Below are 18,587 nucleotides of genomic sequence, written 5' to 3' on the forward strand. Positions count from 1 at the left end.
AATGTGACTGGTCGATTAAGCTGTTGCTCTTGGGCATAAGTTTAAGTATAGTTTGATGAGAGATTGTTTGACCTCAGTTTGAAATGCTATAAGAGCTAGGTTGATTTTTTGGGGGATTATGGCAGTGTTGCTACAAGTCATGCTGTCATCTTATTTGGCATTTGTTTAATATTAATCAGATTAGGAACCCAGAATTTACTTAACTTATTAAAATGCTTTTTCGGACTGATGCTTTTTGGGGGCCTAAAGACCATCACATTTCATTGAAAAATCTCAGTTCAGTCAGTAAAACAACTGAATAAATTCACCATAACTCAACATTGGCCAAAAAGCTGATCAAACAAACAAACAAACAAACTGAGTGTGAATCTCAACTACTTATTTTTGAGTTTGTTTGGCTTAATCCAACTTAACAAAAGTTTGAATTACTATTTTTATAAAGTTTATAAAGAGCAACTGTCCTTAACAAAAGTCTGAGCAATAAAACATTTTAAGGTTCTTGAACCTGTTATAACAATTAGAAAATAGGTTTAATGAACAATAATAACAAGTTCATTTAACTTCATCCGCCCTCTTGACGTCCTAAATGGAATTTTTCATGTTGGTAAAAGCTTGTTGACCAATATACCCACACTGTAAACCCAAATAAGTTAAGTAAACTCATTTAAGGTAATTTGTTTCTTCAAATCAATTAAGTCTTCAAAAAAAAAGTAACGTTTTTTCAAGAATTTGTATAACTGAGTTGACAAGCACCCAACATAAAAAAAAAACTTAAAATCATTCAGATATTGAGCCAATAAGATTATCTGTGTTAACTGATCAATCATTTGTGTATTACAGAATGTGGCTGGTTGATTAAGCTGTTGCACATGCATACTAAAGCACACGGACAAACACTATGGGACTATTCTCAGTCTTACACACACCAGGGGCTTCCCACATGCAGCTCCTAAAACTTTCCCATTGGCTTCTGGCATCATTCATTTGCATATTGGTCATGGTCATTGGTTGTTGATGATATTTAAATGAACTCGTTAGATATTGTTCATCAAACATATCGTCTTGATTTTGTGAAAAAAAATCACTATACAGGTTCAAGAAACCTAAACTGCATTGTTGCTCAGACTTTTGTTAAGGCTTTGCTCAATTAACCTGATGTGTTAGTGTAGTGTACAGTGCTGTGTGAAAGACAAAGACCACCTACCTACCTTCATTTAACCTTCAGTCAAAACAACTGTTAATTATTATTTCATATATTTTTTTCAGTGTCAGAAAAAAAATATTAAACATTAAAAACATTAGAATTTTAGATATCTCAACAACTAAATAGATCACAATTTTATTTAGAGTGTATGTGTCTACCCCAGTGACAACTGGACTATGCGATGGTCAAGTCATTGTTCTTCAACGCTGATCAGCCTCACATCCTTTCAACCCCACAGTGCTGAGTCGTCTATGCACAGTGGAAAAGGGCCCTGAACACCTGTGGATTTTTTCAGATGGGTTTTGTTTTCAAATCATAAAATGAAAGTACTGTTTAAATTAGGGGGGCAGCTCTAGCGGTCTACAAGGACTTGCTTAGTCGTCTGGGGTCCCATCTTCTCTGTACCTTATAATACTGTAATTTGCAACTCCTGCAACTCCTGTTTTTCCCATTTTCTTTGACGTTCTCTTTTCTTTTTGTGTTATTTAATATCTATCACCTCAGAAATATCCTGATAAACGAATAACTTGTACATGATAGCTGTAAATAAAACTGAAGGATAGTCTCTGAGTTTTAAACGAGGTACACATCTGATATGTAGTCCGTTCAGAATGAATAAGAGTTGTGCTTGTGCCACAGCCTTAACACTGACCTACTGCTGTCAGGTCAAGCAGCAGCACTCGAAGTGTGATGAACACACACACACACACACACACACACAAAGAGAGAGAGACACACACACACACACTCACTACAGTAGCTCTGTCACATGACAGCGTCCATTGGGAGTCCAGTTCCGCCTTCTTTCCCTCACAGAAGTGAATGAGGCGTTTAGGAGGCGTTCAGCTGTAAGTAGTGTGGCGTGTGTAATCGGGTGTGTGCGTGCGTGCGTGCGTGCGCGCGTGTGTGTGTGCGCGCGCGCGCGTCCTCCCCGCACTGCGGCGTTCTCTCCTCTTCTCCCCCTCGTCATGCTCACGCGGGTGCGCTCCGCCGTCTCCTCCATCATCGGCGGTATGATGGCCTCTGGCGCGAGCGCCGCTGAGCCCCGCGCGGACCTGCCGCTGCGCTTCAGCTACTGCAGGCCGGACTTCCTCGGCCTCAGTCCAGACGAGGTGGAGTGCTCTGCTGACCACATCGCGCGACCCATCCTCATCGTGAAGGAGACCAGCCGCCTGCCCTGGTCTACCGGATACGCCGAGTGAGTACACACACACACACACACACACACACACACACCTCTGTGACTGTCGGAGTGAATAGTGATTAGCCTACCAGCGGCTCTCTGACTGCACGCGCTCGCTATAAAGAGGAGAATCATAAAAAACGTTCAAGTTTGCTACGTTGCAAAATGCTGGCTTGCTAATTCCCCTTTCATTTTCACTGCCTCCGTCACTGCAGCCGCCTGTTTTTAGAGTCAGAGTCAGGCTTCACAAATACAGGCTGACAAATGTTTAGCCCTGGAATTTGCAATCACGTAGACAACCATTCCTACATCCTTTTGCATCCCTTCCTACACAAACGACATCATCCAGTACTGCATCTTCATTAAGAATCGATATGCACATCATTGCTTTGCTTAAAAAAATAAAGAAGTGATCCTCGCATCCTGATTAGCTACTGTTGTTATTGTCAACGTGTGTAGTGTAGGCCGGGCATCTCGGCAAGCATCGACACACTGCCTTCATATGCGTATATAGCTTCTCTATGTAGCTGCTCTCCCTGGCGACTAGGAGAGTTGATTCCCCGGCTGGACAGGCACACCACCCTCACCACTAACAGTGCTTGGGAAAGACTCCACATTCAAGTGTACGTCGCTCTGGATAACAGAACAGCCAAATGCCATGCATGTAAACATGACATGATTTGACCTACTGTATGTCCATTTTTGGTCCACATGAAGCTTTCCCTCTGACTGAAGTCTGGACGTCCCATGAGCATCTTGGAATTTTTTATTTATTTATTTATTTTGTTACGTATTTTTTTTATGGTCACTGGCAAAATAATGGATATAGTATAGCTAAACAGTATATGGATCAGGATTAAACCTAGTCCTGGACTTAAAAATTCTCTATTCTGAATGATGTTTAGTCCATTTCTGTCAGGGAGACCCTGTATCTGTTTCTTCTGACCAGAGGTGGGTGTAGTGGGTGGTCGTGACCTGATAACAGTTTATTAGAACAAATCTGAGTATTGATCAGGATGTTGATAATAAGCATTTCGATTGAGTTTACAGGTCTTCATCCCAGGCCCCAAAACAAAGTTAGACTCACACTGTTGTGTGTAATGTTGATGGGCAGTGATGGACAACAGTGGGGGCTCAGTGGTTAGAGCACCAGGCTATTGATGACAAGGTTGTGGGTTTGAAACATGGGCTCGGCAAGCTACCACTGTTGAGCAAGGCCCTTCACTGAGCAAGGCCTTTCCACTGTTGAGGCCTCACCCTCTCTGCTCTCCTCCTCTCTGGGCACGTGTGCTCACTGTGTGTGTGTGTGTGTGTGTGTGTGTGTTTGATCACTAGTGTGTATGTGCGTGTATTTACTGCATGGATGGATTAAAGGTGGAGGCCAAATTCCATCTGTGTCCAACACAAATGGTGATTACGGTGGTCTTGTCTTGCCATGACTTTAACAGCAAACATTGACTAAGGTTTATGAGTTAGCATTTGTCTCTGTGAGAGCCCAGCTGTGTACTCTGACCTCGCCGCTCGTGTTCATTGATTGTCCAGACATGGCTGGATGCTGGTAAAATCAGTTTTAGACTTCAGAGCCTGCATCGATATCAGTTAAGGAATATCAGTTTTTTTTTAATGTAACGCAGCTGGCCTGACTACTGGATGCACTAAAAGCAATATGCTTTGCCAACAAACCTCTCATGGGCAGTGAGTAGAGCACAAATGTAAAGCTTTCAGACAGTGGCAGAGGGAGGTTGTTCTAATAGAGCTATTAGTGTGTTATCAATACATTGATTGTCCTGACCTGAGAACATGAGTGGTGCACATACATTTGATGCTATGATGCCAAAAACCAGAAAAACATGGCTTTATCCAGTAATTAGAAAGGTATAATTTCAAGCAGACTGTACAGTTCAGACAGAATGTGCTTACTGACGCCAGCTTGTCGATGTAGAGTTGCAAAAACGTGCAGACACACACACACAAACACACACAATTGCTTCTTCTTCCACATCACTTAAGTGTATCTCCGTTGCCAAAGACCCTTGTTTATCTATATCAGCGTCGTCCTCAGTTATCCTGCTGAGTCAGTCCATTACTGTGATGTAATGTGTGTCATAGCTTCTGCAATTTCATTCTGTCGAGCCCGGAAGCTTGCAGCACTTGGATTAACAAAATACTGCTTCAGTGTTTATACTGTCCTGTAATGTCTAATTTCTGGTCCCGACTTCCTCTTTGAAGCCCAAGGAAGGTTGTCCTGTAATCTGACCTGCCTTGCCAGTAATAATTGGATCAGACTGAGCTGGAGCAGTGGTCATAGCAGTTAGTATTACAGCAGCTCTGTCCTTGAGCGCTTTGTCTCCTGATTGAACATTAGAGATGCGGATTGACAAATTACACAGAAGTAACTGGGTCGCTATGCGATATGCAGTAGAACACAGAGGGTCATGTGCACGAATGGCCCTATTTTCACTTCCTGTAGAACTGAGAAGAGCAGAATTGTGCTATCTGTTTTTACGTGTTGCTTATAGACAGTGGCAGATAAAGGTGCATAAGGAAAAGGTCTGTTACAGGCATTTGGGGTTGGATGAACCTGCAGGACAGGTTTAACAAAGCCTAGTTCCGCAAGCCCCGTGCTTTTAGTATCTTTTATTGTTTTCTCAGCATAAACTCAACTGATTTGACTCAGTTGAAGAACTTTGTGAGTTAAATGGGGTATTGTAGAGCAGGGAAGAGAAAAGCTGTTAGGGTTTTATAGAAGGCTGCAATAGAATATGATTGAGATCAAAGAGTTTACTAGGAATGCGCTTTTGCATTATTCTTCCTTATGAAGGGCTAGTTAAGTCAGTAAGAATTTAAGCATTTGTCATCTGTCAAGGCTCATATTTCTAAAACTTCCAAGTAAGGATTGTGATCTGGGATACATGGACAGATAAAGCCTGTCCATGATCTAAGACCCTTACATTACCTGTAATATACTCAATATACTGTATTCTGGAGTTAAAATGTAACTTTGTCATATTTTGAAAAGCCTCTGAATTTTAGTCTGAGAGACAAAAACTGCCCCCCATGTTCTCCCCTGCACTGAACGTATTATTAAATGCTCTTCAAATGCAAACCACTCCGATATTTGAAAACCGTTCTGTAGTATATTAGCACCTAGATATGAATGATTTCTCCTCCTCTGTTCTTCAGGGTAATTAATGCTGGTAAGAGTGCTCTGAACGAAGACCAGGCATGCTGTGAGGTCGTGGAGCTAAGGAGACGGCCTGCAGACCCGTCCAGCCCAAACTACACCCCTTCTTCTAGAAGACGTTCTTCCCTGCCCAGCAGAGAAGCTCTGGAAGTGAGAGAGGACACACCTGGCGTAAGTCCGGAAAATCCTGTAAGTTCATTATCCAACTCAGCCTTACAGGCATAATGCATTTACTGAAGGCTTTGATTTGATGTTTCTTCTTTTTGACCCAGTAAAAAGTAGGCTTTAATGCCATTGTATTAAAACTAGGATATGCTTTCCCCTGAGGTAAGCCCAGCAATTGTATTTTATTTACTTTGCTGACAATATTATGACGGCCTGAAATTATTATTAGGACTTTAGAGGGAAACCCAGTTAAACAGGGGTATGCATCATGGCAGTAGCTTAAATAGTAGTTGTAGCTTAAATACCTTATGTCTCCATTTTTTCACTTTTTGACTTAAAATGAGTTTCTGCAATGACTTTAATTCAAAGTTAAGGTTTTTTCTTCTCTTGTAAAATTGCTATATTGGAGAAACATGGACGTGTATGTGTACAGAGTTCGTTCACAGGAAGGAGGCTTTAATAGGGTCAAATAAGGCTTTGCTTAATTAATTTCTTTTTGTGTTTCTATTTATCAAAAGAAGTTTAATACATTGTTTTGAAGGTAACTTAAGTTCATAGATATGGTGTAAAATCTGTATATATACATACACAATATGTCCAAATATTTGTGGACACCCCTTCTAATGAATGCATTTAGCTTCTTTAGGTGGCACCCATTGCTGATACAGCTGTTCCACAGCTTCTCTAGTCCCTGTAGAAAAGTGTTGCCAATAGAATATAAGGATTTCAGAAAAAACAATGAATAAGCAAGTGTCTTGTTACTTTTGTCCACATAGTGCATGACCTTCAATAAATTGGTAAATAAAATCATACACATAATCATTTACTTACATGTTATGTCCTAATATGAACTAAGCTAAAGTATTATCTGTCTGTACTGTGTCTGACCTCAGTGTGTATATGTGTGTTTGTGTATTTATTATTATGAAAAGCCGGAAGAGGAGGTAATGTACTTCCACTACTGGGCCCTCTTTGATGGACATGCCGGTTCAGGCGCTGCTGTTTTTGCCTCCAAGTTTCTACACCTGCACATTGAGGAGCAGCTCCAGAGTGTGCTGGAGATCTTGCAGAAGCCTTCATTCCAGCCCCCCACCTGCCTGGGTGAAGAGAACAGTCTCCACGTGCACCCTTCTGGAGGGTCGTCTCATCGCTCACTGTCCCGGGCAGCCTCACTGCGGGGGGCTGCAGGGGCTCCAGGGTCTCCAAACACCGTGGCTCCTCGCTTTTTTATGGAGAAGAAGGTGAAACAAGAAAGCCTTGTGATTGGGGCAATCGAGAATGCTTTTAAAGAGATGGTGAGTTTTAATAATGCGGATAACAATGTATAGAGCTCCTTCTTCTTTAGAATTTGACTTTAAAGCATTTAAGTGGTTCAAAACCATAAATAAGCATGAACAATAGGACCAATATCATATATGATTGTTCAATAATAATAAATGAATGAGATGCAATAGCAAAATTAAAACCCAATTAGCCTTTTCCATTTGAGTAGGCAGAGAAAGCTGTTACAAATTTATGGCCACTAGATGGCAGGTATGGTCTAAATTGTACTCACACACCGTTCATAAACAGTGTGTAATCTATCATGAAGTTCAGTTTACTAATGCTCCTTTATTAATATTAATGCTCATTTGTGAATACTCACCTGCAGGACAAACACATCGGCAGAGAGAGGAATGTGTATGATATCTCTGGAGGCTGTACAGCTTTAGCAGTGGTCTCTTTGTTGGGAAAACTTTTCGTGGCCAATGCAGGGGATAGCAGGTAAGACTTCTATTCTGACATTGTGTAAACTTACTGTTTCTGTTAGGAATTTCAGGGTATCAATGAGTATCCATCACCCTTACACCTTACACCATGCTTATATAATCATTTATATCTTATTATTAAAGTAATATTATTTTAAAAAGGTTATTTTTTAAATATTTATAGACATTTTGTATTATTTCAGCTTTAATGTGACATCTGGTTTATTTAAGAAATGCTGATAGTGAAAGTGATTATTTAAGTAATAACAAAAACAATCTACAAATATTTTAAATGGATGTAAAATGTTCTAACCTCATAACAAGATAAATAAATATTAGATTAGTATTAGTGTTTAAGATTATTTCATTTGACAAGATCCAAAACCTCTGTTTGTATTTTGCACAGATATAAGTGTGTATTCTGTTTCTTTGCCAGGGCCATTATCCTGTGCAGCGGAGAGATCATCCCCATGTCAAGTGCCTTCACTCCAGAGTCAGAGAGACAGAGACTTCAGTGTTTGGTGAGAACACAAGCGCACAATCAGATAGGACGAAGAATTCAGTCCCAAAATTAATTAGAAAGTTCTTAAAAGTCTTAAAAGTTTGGAACCGACAATTTACAGTAAGTGATTTGTTGTATTTTTAGCTAAGGAAGTAAATAATCCTGTAAATAATGTAATTTACATTCATATGAGAAATGGCTCAGCGGCTTTCTAATATTAATACATGTTGAAATCTGGTTAAATCTATTGATTTGTTGACATTGATTTGTTGTTGATTTAAAGTCATAGTGTTAAGTAACTAAAATACATCATCTTTCAAATGTCACATGTCTGTGCTGCACTTTTTGTGGCAGGAGCTACCTGTAGGTCCCTTGATATTTTTTTAGGGATTGAAGACTTCTTCATGCATCTTGCAATCTGCTCCTTGGGCTGTTTGTTGGGACGGCCTGATCTGGCCATGTTGGCAGTTGTTTCACTTGTAAATGATTTTGTGGACAGTGGAACAGCTGATTTCTAATTGTTCTGAGATCCTTTTAAATCCCTTCCCAGACTCATGTGCATCCACAACCTTCTTTCTGAAGGCCTTAAAAAGCTCTTAGGATCTCACCATGGTGACACCCCTCACTTCAACAATCAAGAGCAAACCAAACTAAATGTCTGAGGTTTAAATAAGACAGGCTCCTCCAAGATCTTCTCAAATGATGTTCTAATCATCTGCAGCTGATGTGCTGCATTTGACAATTTAAGCAGTAATAAACCTGGGGGTGTCCTATTTTTATTAATTACATTATACAGAATATTTTGTACAGTCATTTATTAGTTTGGCTATATTACCATCTATATTACCCCAAGATTGTTAAAACATTAGAAAGACTAGGAAAAGGTTTTCATGGGATGCCCTTACATTTTTACATGTGCTCTACAGGTGCAAGCTTATTATAATTATTCAATTTGAGTATATATCTTTCCCCTGACCTGTTTAACAGTATTTCATCTCACATTAGTCTAATATTCAGTTATCAGCAGGTGAACCACTGTTAGTGTTTGGTTTTGTTAGGGAATGATTGCAGACATGAGCAGGAAGCCTACAGTCTCAGCGCTCTCAGTGCCCAGTGCTCTCATCATAGTCAAAGTATGTGATGGAGCTGAAGTGGAACCGGTGAGAGCCAGAAGAAGACTGCATCAGTGCTTTTGAAGAGAAAACCTGATATCTGTTGTAACACTCCAAAGTCAAGTGATGAAACAAGCAGGAAAAAAGTCAATTTTTGAGAGTTTTCAAATTGATTCTTGTGTTTCAAAACATCTACAAACCATCCAGACTCACCCTCAGACAAATCATTCAAAACCTGACATTATTGCAAGGCCACACATCCAGTGCAGCTGGCCCTGTGCTCTGCAGTGTGTTAACTGTCTTGACTTCTATGTTATGCTATCTTATGCTATGTTACGAGAATTCTGTTGTAACTTTTCCACCTTAGACTGACTTTTTCTCAGATATAAAGCTGACCAAGTCAATCCTAGTCTATGAAGTAAATAAAGAGACTTTCTGACCCTTATATTTTATTCTTTTTTATTCAAGGCTTATATGCAGCCCCACTTGTTAGGGAATGAGTTCACACATTTGGAGTTTCCTAGAACAGTTTGCAAAAAGGAGGTGGGGAAGAGGATATTGTACAGAGACTACAGCATGAAAGGCTGGTAAGTAGACTGGCTGTTAGCTTTTTTTTTTTTTGTATTGCACCGCTAACCTCCACGTGGGAGACGGGGGTTTAGTTCCCTATCCTGGCAACCACACCATGTTATACCAATAAGCGTTTATGTGCAATACTTAAAGCTCGACATTTATCTGTAACATGATTCCAAATATAAGCAACTCTGGGTAAGATCATCTACCTTTAGCCATAAATTTTAACTGTAGGGCCTGGTAGCGTATGTGTTTTCTGATGAGTAACAAGAGTGCTTTACACCTAAACATTATTACATTAATGAGTCTGTTTTAGCGACTTGATTTTATTTAGTATTTTAATATTTCAAAATATGTTACAAAGCAATGAATACAAAAGGAAATTAAAATGCACGCCTGGACCATAAAAAAAGTTTTTTTCAGAAGACTGACTTTCGGTTATTAACTGTCTTTAGCTTGTCTCTGGTTCAGAATATTCTGAATATTTATACATATTCCAAAACTCCCATTACAAATATAAAATCAGGGATATGTTGAACAGTTACTGTATAGCTATACTGTATATATACTGTGTTTGTGGATGTATTTTGTAAACCAGAAGGCTTTAGTTGGCAGTATTTAAACTGGCATTGTTATTAATGTTAATACTAGTCTCACTACACTTTTAAGGTTTTTATTACTGAAGGCAGTGGTTCTGTTTACAACCACAACAACTCCAAAAAAACATTTGGTTGCTTAAATGGTTCTTTGTCTGGGGTTTAAGGGTTTAAGGAGTAAAGAGTTTGTAGAATAGCTAATAAAAAGGAGGCATCTGAAAGGAATAAATAATCTGGTATAATAATTAAAAATAAAAAAGAGTTCTAGATGTGTTTAGATGTGTTTACTATTGAATAGACAAAAGATTTTGCAGCACATTTTGTGTGTGCTCCTCATCTGTGCATTTGGAATGTCTCGTACCCTAGGGAAGCAACTGAGCTCACAAGCTCCTGATGAATGCCATGATTAGTGATCAGTTCTGCTCTCTTTCATTTTTCAGTCTCTCTTACCACTGACAAAGTAGAGACAGAGCAATATATATATATATACTCCAAAATAACTTTGCACAAATTTAAGTAGATTCCAGCCTACTATTTGAATATTTTTGGTGCACTAGGCCAGGATTATATAGCTTATATAGTAGGTCAGGATGGTAACTGCAGTCTATAAAACATTTTGCCAAAAGCTTTTACCTAAGGTTATTTTATGGTAAACAGTGGTTGTGTTGCATTTTAATACTGTGTTGATAGGAAAGAGTAATTGTCATTTCAGAGGAAAATCTAATCATTTGGGTGTTGAAAAAAGACCCTTTGTATACACTCCAACACAACAGTGTTCTTTCATACTGCTGTAGTACCAGCTTCAGCACTAAGCCAAGTGCTAACTCTTCAAATAACTACAAGCATCTCAAAATGTCAAGATCCTGTTGATGGATCTATCTACACATGGTTGTGTTTGAGTGCATTATGAAGTTATGTATTTTATTTGCAGGGCGTATAAAACTGTCCAGGAGGACGACTTGAAGTTTCCTCTGGTGTTTGGAGAAGGGAAAAAGGTGAGTGTGAAGCTCATAGAGATGAAGAGACACTCGGTAGTTGCTGTGGCTATTGGGGACTCTTCTTATTTAGACTGATCTGAAGAGATGAGACATGGGAGAACCGAAGGCTACAAATTTAAAACGAGTGTTTACATTGAAAAGATGTATAGGATGGTTGCTGTATTTGTTGTAATGTAAACAGTAATAGTAAATGTGATGGCTCTGGAATGCATTGACTGTGACTAACCTTATGTTAAGTTGGTCAAGACGAAAACAAAACAGCATTTCTGGTATAGACAGGTTCTAATCACAGTTCATACTAACTTAGTTTCACCTTAATAGTGAATTCAGTGCAAAAACGTACACTTCGGACTTGGCATTCAGAGGACAAATACTTACTTAAGCTAAGGGTCGGTTCCTAATAGTTCAACTCTTGGACGGTTGAACTATTGTTCACACACTGAGGCAGTATACTGGTGAAACTTTCCTTTAAACAAGAAAAAGAACCGTGTACTGGGTCTCAACAGAGGAAATATACATCGCCTTCTTTGAAGTAAGACAGAGGTGGTGCAGATATTGCAACATAGCTTTGCCCTGGTGGAACTTCAAAGCCCATCGGGAAGCCTGCCAGTCACAATAATGAGCCAAACACCTCAAGATGCGTTTCTTTTGTGCCGGAGGATCTCTAGCAGCTTTTGCTGGATTTAGATTATTTGCTCTGATCTGAGACCGTTTTTGCAGAGTTGGTAATTATGGATAATGCTAAGATTTGAATGGATGAACTTGAATGTAGATCAGTACAAAATCCAACCCTCTACAAAAAGACATTATACACATGTATTTGACATGTTTTCTACCCCTTCACTGTAAGTGTAGCAGAGCCCACATGGATAAAGTAATGTCAGAAGGGTGTGAAATAATAACAGAATAATAACATGACACCACATAAGTGTTTTCTAAAAGATGATCTATTTTCTAAAATGATCTATTTTAAATACAATATGTAGTTAATGATGATGAATAATTGTATATTATAATTAGTTACAACTTGTTAGTTATAAGTTATAAGTTATAAGTTATGAATTGTAAGTGCTCCTCTGCGGTTGCAGGCACGGGTGATGGCCACCATTGGTGTAACTAGGGGCTTCGGTGACCACGACCTAAAGGTTCATGGCACAGACGTCTCCATCAAACCTTTTCTCTCCAGCTGCCCTGAGGTAGAGTAATTCTTCACCTTTACTGTAGCCTCACTGTCATATCAAAGCCATGGTACTCATTTTGTTCTGCATTCTTTATAGTTTTTTACACTATGTAGAACTGCCATATTAAAAATTAAAAATTTTAAATTTTACAGGAGACAATGTTCTTAACCTTGAATGAAAGTTACAAGGAATTTAGAGCATTTCTATTTGTCTAGTCATCCAGAATTGTTTGCACAGTGTACAAACGATGGAGAAAACAAATAACGGACAAAAAGAAATGCATGGTTTTCATTGGACAGCAGCGATATGTGGTTTACATTTAAGACATGATTTACATGATAAATGCACCAGTAGAAAAACCTCAAAATGATTTGGCATATAATCTTGATGTAAGCATGCAGAAGCCATTCAAACTCCAGCCCAAAGTTCTCCTTCTCTCTCACAGTTCTCTCCCAAATCAATATAAGCTGCAGGCATGGTCCGAACTAGCAAAAACAGTGATAGCATGCTAACCATCAGTTTGTTAAAGATCTTGTTAGATGTGGATAGTCTAATCTAAGTTATTATAACTTAGATTAGACTATCCACATTTAACAAGAACACAGACCACTCCTGGTTGGGAATGAACTCGGCCCATTATATCAGCTCCACTTACCATATAGCAGCACTTTGTAGTTCTATAATTACAGATTGTAGCGCATCTGTTTCTCTGCTTACATTGTTAGCCTCCTGTCACCCTGTTCTTCAATGCTCAGGACCTCACAGGGTCACCATAGAGCAGCTATTATGCACTGCAGTGACACTGACATGGTGGCACCGTGTGTTGTAGTGTGCACAGCAGTGCTGCTGGAGTTTTTAAACACTGTGTCCACCACTGTCCACTCTATTAGACACTCCTACCTAGTTAGTCCACCTTGTAGATGTAATGTCAGAGACAGAAGCTCATCTGTTGCGGCAATGTTTGTGTTAGTCATCCTCTAGTTCTTTATCAGAGGTCACAGGATGCTTCCCACAGGACGCTGTTGTCTGAATATTTCTTGTGGGTGGACTGTTCTCAGTCCATCAGGGACACTGAGGTATTTAAATACTCCAGCAGCACTGTTGTGCGTGATCCACTTGTACCAGCGCTACACACATATTGACACTTTGTTGCGAATGACCCACCACCCACCACATATATATATATATATATATATATATATATATATATATATATATATATATATATACATATAAATTAAGGTCTATTTCTCAAAATAAGCCGATAGATATGACATGCTTCTAGCTCTAGATGTTGGTTGTCGGGATGCTGACTTCATGTTTGTGTGAACATTTCCATCATTCTGAGTGGAGAGAACTTGGCGGTCTCTTTCAACGTGTTTCAACTTTCAAACAGAGCTGAACTCTACTTGCCTCCACTTCAGGCACTGTAGCCCCTGACGGCATGGCAGCCTCTCAGTGCTCTGTCTACACTGCCTGTGAAATCTTCTGAAGCTCTCTTGATCTTTAATTCACAGTTCTGCAGAGTTCAGCCACAGTTCAACCATACAAAGATAAGGAAGGCTTAGCCTCTCCAAGTTTTTAATCTTAGAGAATCCCCTCCTCCTTCTGACAGTTCTTTTTTGGGCAGCTTCTTGTCATAGTCTCTCAGTACAGTCATACAATTTCTGTGATTTTGGCCGTGCACTCTACCGCATAGGATTTGAAATGATGACTGTGAGGTTAAAATGCATACTCTCTGATTTAATTTGAGCCCTCCCAACAGCTTCTAACCTACCTCAGTAAATAAGATTTCAGAACCGTAGCTGACAGTTTTAGAAACTGTTTCTTTATTTATTAGCAGCCAATCATTTACCTCAGCTCCTCCACTTTGGTGTCATTTTGAGCTTTGCTCTTATTAATACAAGCTTGACGCAGGCTCATTTTAAGTTTAGACTCATGCCTTGCATGTGGATCCAGAATTTTGTCCTAGATCACATCATTTGAAGCAAAACCTGTCAAGGTCCAGTAACTTAGGAGCTGCACCCAGTATGTATTTGTCCATAATAGATGACGGGTCAGGGCAATGTGTTCAGTGTTAGTGCTTAGCCTATTAGAGCCCAGACCCATTTTGAATATTGGTTCAAAATAATTAAATCTGCTTAATTAATTGAGCAGGTCAGTAATGTTTGATAAAGATTGATAAAGAAGTCTGTAAATATTGTAAGTAAAGAATCCCAAAGTAACATATGTCAACAACAATTTTATAACTTGTTTTAAAAAAACTCAATTTTTAACTCAATTGTTAAATGTGTTGGAACAGACCTTTTAGAAGCACTATTTAAATAAGCTGGTTTTGTCTCAAGCACCAAACCAAGCACACCAACATTTTGTAAATGAGGTCACGTGCACATATTCACAAACTGTCCCGTGGCACATCCAGATTGATTCAGTATATGCCACTTAGGGACCTTATTAGTTAAAGTGAAGGACAGTGCTATGCTGTAAGGAACTTTCTATATATATTAAAGGGTCTTAGAACTGTATGTTCCTTAAAAGGCAGTTCTTTGGCAAATGAGACTGTGGTTGTTGTGGTGAATATAGTGGCATGATTTGCATTATATGGCAATTCAACACAGTTTTACCTTATCAGACAGACATTACAAAATCAAAAAGTACAAAAAGGAATGTGGCAAGAATGTGAAATTTCAACCTCTCCAGAAAATCCCTAAAGCATTTGGATTCTAGGGTGATTTAAAATCAACACATAACACACAAGCCACATTCAATTGCAGAGTATATCCACCCCTTAATATCTGCTGGTCTCCCACCTTGTCAGCACATTGAAAAATGATTGCTAAGGTTTGCAGACAAAAAGCATGTGGAGGCTGGGATTAATGAGGAACGGGCAGGGTTTCATCATCAACTGAGGTACAGTTAAAGGAGGCAGAATAAGCAGAATATTCAATCTATTGGCTGGCAGGATTGGAACAGCAATGGTTTAAATGACATAAAAGGGCTGTTGTTAGACAAATCAGCAGCTTTAATACAAACAAAGAGGATGCATGTTAAAAGGTTTGCTGTAGTAAAAAAAAAGGTAGTAGTGCTAGAGTAGTACGTAGTTCGCACGAAGAAGGGGATGCTAGTTAAGGGATCTGCAGTTGGTTAAATACCTAAAATACCTCACTGAGAAAGCAAAGCAGCACTTTTGTCAATGACTGATGAGTAAACGTCCCATGTAGTGGTAAACCATTACTCATTACGTCCAGCGTAATTTGAAGTTTCCTTCCAACAGAACGTTTTCACTCCCTATAGTTTGTGGTAGGATATGCTGTATAGGAACTACCAGAGCAATATGAATGCAGCTACAGAGCCTCCATGCACCATCTAACTGTAACATGTAGCAAGTGTATTTGATGTGTATAAAGGACATGTTCATATTGTTGTTTCTAGGTGAAGGTGTACAACTTGGAGCAGGTTGAGCATGGAGCCGATGATGTCATGGTTTTGGCCACAGATGGTTTATGGGATGTCCTCTCCAACCAGGAAGTGGCTGAGGCAGTTACTAGTTTCCTTGGAAATTGTGACCCTGATGACCATCATAGGCAAGTTCTCCAGTGCAGGAAAGAGTGCTAGAGCAGATTACATTGACGAATAAAGGGTCTGCTGTCATTCAGTATTACCCTGATAGCACATGTCTTTTAGAAAGATGATCTTTTAATCTTTTGCATTAATTGATTGCATGTCGTTTTGTATTACCAATTCTAAAACACTGCTGAAGCACTAACTGTTCTTCTAGCACAGAGGCATTTAGTTCTGGTTTTGGAGAGCTAGAGTCCAGCGCAGTTTGACGATTTCCCTGCTAAACCACACTCACTAAACCAAACAGTTAACTAGTGTTTGGTTTAGTGAGCTGAGTCTAGATGGGAGCTTTAGCTGGAAAATCACCAGACTGTGCTGGACACCAGCCCTCCCAGGCCAGAAACGAATACCTCTTCTTATCAAGCTCCTCTGTTTCTCTCTCTGGTTGTTCAGGTACACCATGGCAGCCCAAGACCTGGTGATGAAAGCCAGAGGGGTGCTGAGTGACCGAGGCTGGAGGATAGCCAACGATAGACTGGGCTCTGGTGATGACATATCTGTTTACATTATCCCGCTAATTTGTGCAAACAGACCACCACAGCCAAGGTGACCAACGGAGAGCTGGGGAACAAACGGCGATGAACAAGAGCTCCCCTGACTCGTCGTCATAGAGCCCTTCACCGTGCTGGCCTAATAGATTTAAAGATATAGAGCAATCACAAGATCTGTCTTAAGACTGAATCCTCGCTGGAGGTCACGGTAGATTAAGCATCATTTTCAATTTTGACAAAATCTAGAAGCTCCATATAGTCCGTGTTCTACAATACCAGTTGCTACTCTCAATGACCAGTTGTTAATATAGTTCAGAAGCTACTGCTCACAGCCTGCCTGTGCTAAAGTCTTCCTCTTGCCTTCAGTTTATTTATTCTCCTTACACAGGTGATTTAGTCTCTTTCCTCTTCTCCATTCTGTGAATGGAAAGCATAGGGAATCCTTTTTGGAATTTGGATAACTTGGTTTTCCTGAGAACATGTAAACTAATGTAAATACATTTAGAGATGTATTTGAAAAAAAAAAAACGTCAGCTCCCTGTCCGTGGTGTGCTCGGTCTCTCAAACAGCACAAACCAAAAGAGCACTTTTGTACTTGTGATATAGGAATCACAGTCAAGGATGGAATAGAAGACTCTAGTACTTTGTTTTTTGTTGTTGTCAGTTATTTTGAATGTCCCATACCCTCAGATTACGTGAAAAAAAAATCACCCTTGATTTATTGTGATCTTTATTTATTTAATTCATTAGTAATTTACTTTGTTGTTGTTTGTTTTTGTACATATACTTTCTATGAAGCCTGGGGTACTGTAAATACTGAAGAAGCACATCAGATTTCATCATGCACTTCTAATAATGATGCTACAGTCATAAACCAGTAAGGCCAATAAAGTACAAAAGAAAACATGAGATTTTTTGGGGATTGCAGTTCTTTGTCAATGTGCATGCCCCAGTTTCCCCAGGACCGTTGGGTGTGAATTTGCCTACACATCGTTTTTAATCATCACTGGAATCGCTGGAAAAGCCTGTAATGCAAAACACAAACGAGTCTGTAACCAATCACTTAATGTTTTATTGTGTGCTGTGACCATTCTGACCAACCCCGGATGTTATTTGGGTGTATCGATGAACCAAAAAATTCCCAGGACCCAACAAACCTTAGAAAAACACCAGCCGATGTATACTTAGTAAAGTCATTTAATAAGCTGTATTACAACTCCTATTAACTGAAATATCTAGACCTTAATTATGATAATAAGAACCAAACTGTAGAGTCACCCAAAGTGCTAAAGTTACCAACCATGGCTCATGGACTGTTCAGAGATTATACCACATGGTTAGGTACCATTCACATGAGAATGAGAGAGTGATGCTCACTTCTGTAGCATTTTCTAAAGTAGTAAAAAAAAAAAAAAGCTGCACAGCAGAACAAGCCAACAAATGAGGTTATAAAATTTGGTAGGATGACCACGCCTTATAGATCAAAGCAGAAGCTGCCCTGAACCTCAACCCAAGTTCTCAGAGTTCTCCCCCCTCCTACACTTGTACAGGCTCTTCTTCAGTCTTCCACAAACCTGTGGTAAAAGAAAGCCTCTTTATTGGCCACCCTGCTCAGAGGTGTAGTCTTACCAATTTTAGCCCAATCTGCAATACATTCAGTTTACTTCATCGCCTTTTCCTTTGCTGCTACACAGCTAGATGAGGTGTATGTATGTGATTTAATTGTAGAGCTGTGTGATCTGCTGGGCACCACCAACACACTCCCAAGAGAGAGGCCATCTGGTCAGCACAGCCTGAGTGTGACTACAACAAGACTCATTTGGCATGATAAGATAGAGTGTGTGCCATGAGCCCTGGCTTTATCATCCATCTCTCTCTCTCTGTTTCTCTCTCTTACACACACACACACACACACACACACACACACACACACACACACACACACACACACACACACACACACACACACACACACACACACACACACACACACACACACACCCTGAGCACCATGCGTAGGAGGATGGAT

At 39.6% G+C, this 18,587-nt stretch overlaps 1 protein-coding gene across 1 annotated transcript; it reads left to right on the plus strand.

The window, feature by feature from the left end:
* The first annotated feature begins 2,011 nt into the window (after positions 1 to 2,011).
* On the plus strand, positions 2,012 to 17,467 carry ppm1h (protein phosphatase, Mg2+/Mn2+ dependent, 1H). The gene is made up of 10 exons (XM_072673769.1): positions 2,012 to 2,402; positions 5,571 to 5,760; positions 6,669 to 7,031; positions 7,388 to 7,500; positions 7,921 to 8,005; positions 9,567 to 9,685; positions 11,199 to 11,262; positions 12,354 to 12,461; positions 15,879 to 16,030; positions 16,461 to 17,467. The coding sequence occupies exons 1-10, from the start codon at positions 2,173 to 2,175 to the stop codon at positions 16,615 to 16,617; spliced, it is 1,581 nt and encodes a 526-aa protein (XP_072529870.1). The 5' UTR covers positions 2,012 to 2,172; the 3' UTR covers positions 16,618 to 17,467.
* Positions 17,468 to 18,587: the final 1,120 nt, after the last annotated feature.

This window comes from Salminus brasiliensis, chromosome 2, assembly GCF_030463535.1.
Source record: "Salminus brasiliensis chromosome 2, fSalBra1.hap2, whole genome shotgun sequence".
NCBI classification, from domain to species: Eukaryota; Metazoa; Chordata; class Actinopteri; order Characiformes; family Bryconidae; genus Salminus; species Salminus brasiliensis.

Excerpts from the sequence above, each read along its gene's own strand:
- ppm1h (XM_072673769.1), top strand. The coding sequence starts at position 2,173 with ATGCTCACGCGGGTGCGCTCCGCCGTCTCCTCCATCATCGGCGGTATG. Across the intron at positions 11,263-12,353 it reads TGTTTGGAGAAGGGAAAAAG|GCACGGGTGATGGCCACCAT; the intron begins GTGAGTGTGAAG and ends CTGCGGTTGCAG. Across the intron at positions 12,462-15,878 it reads TTCTCTCCAGCTGCCCTGAG|GTGAAGGTGTACAACTTGGA; the intron begins GTAGAGTAATTC and ends TGTTGTTTCTAG.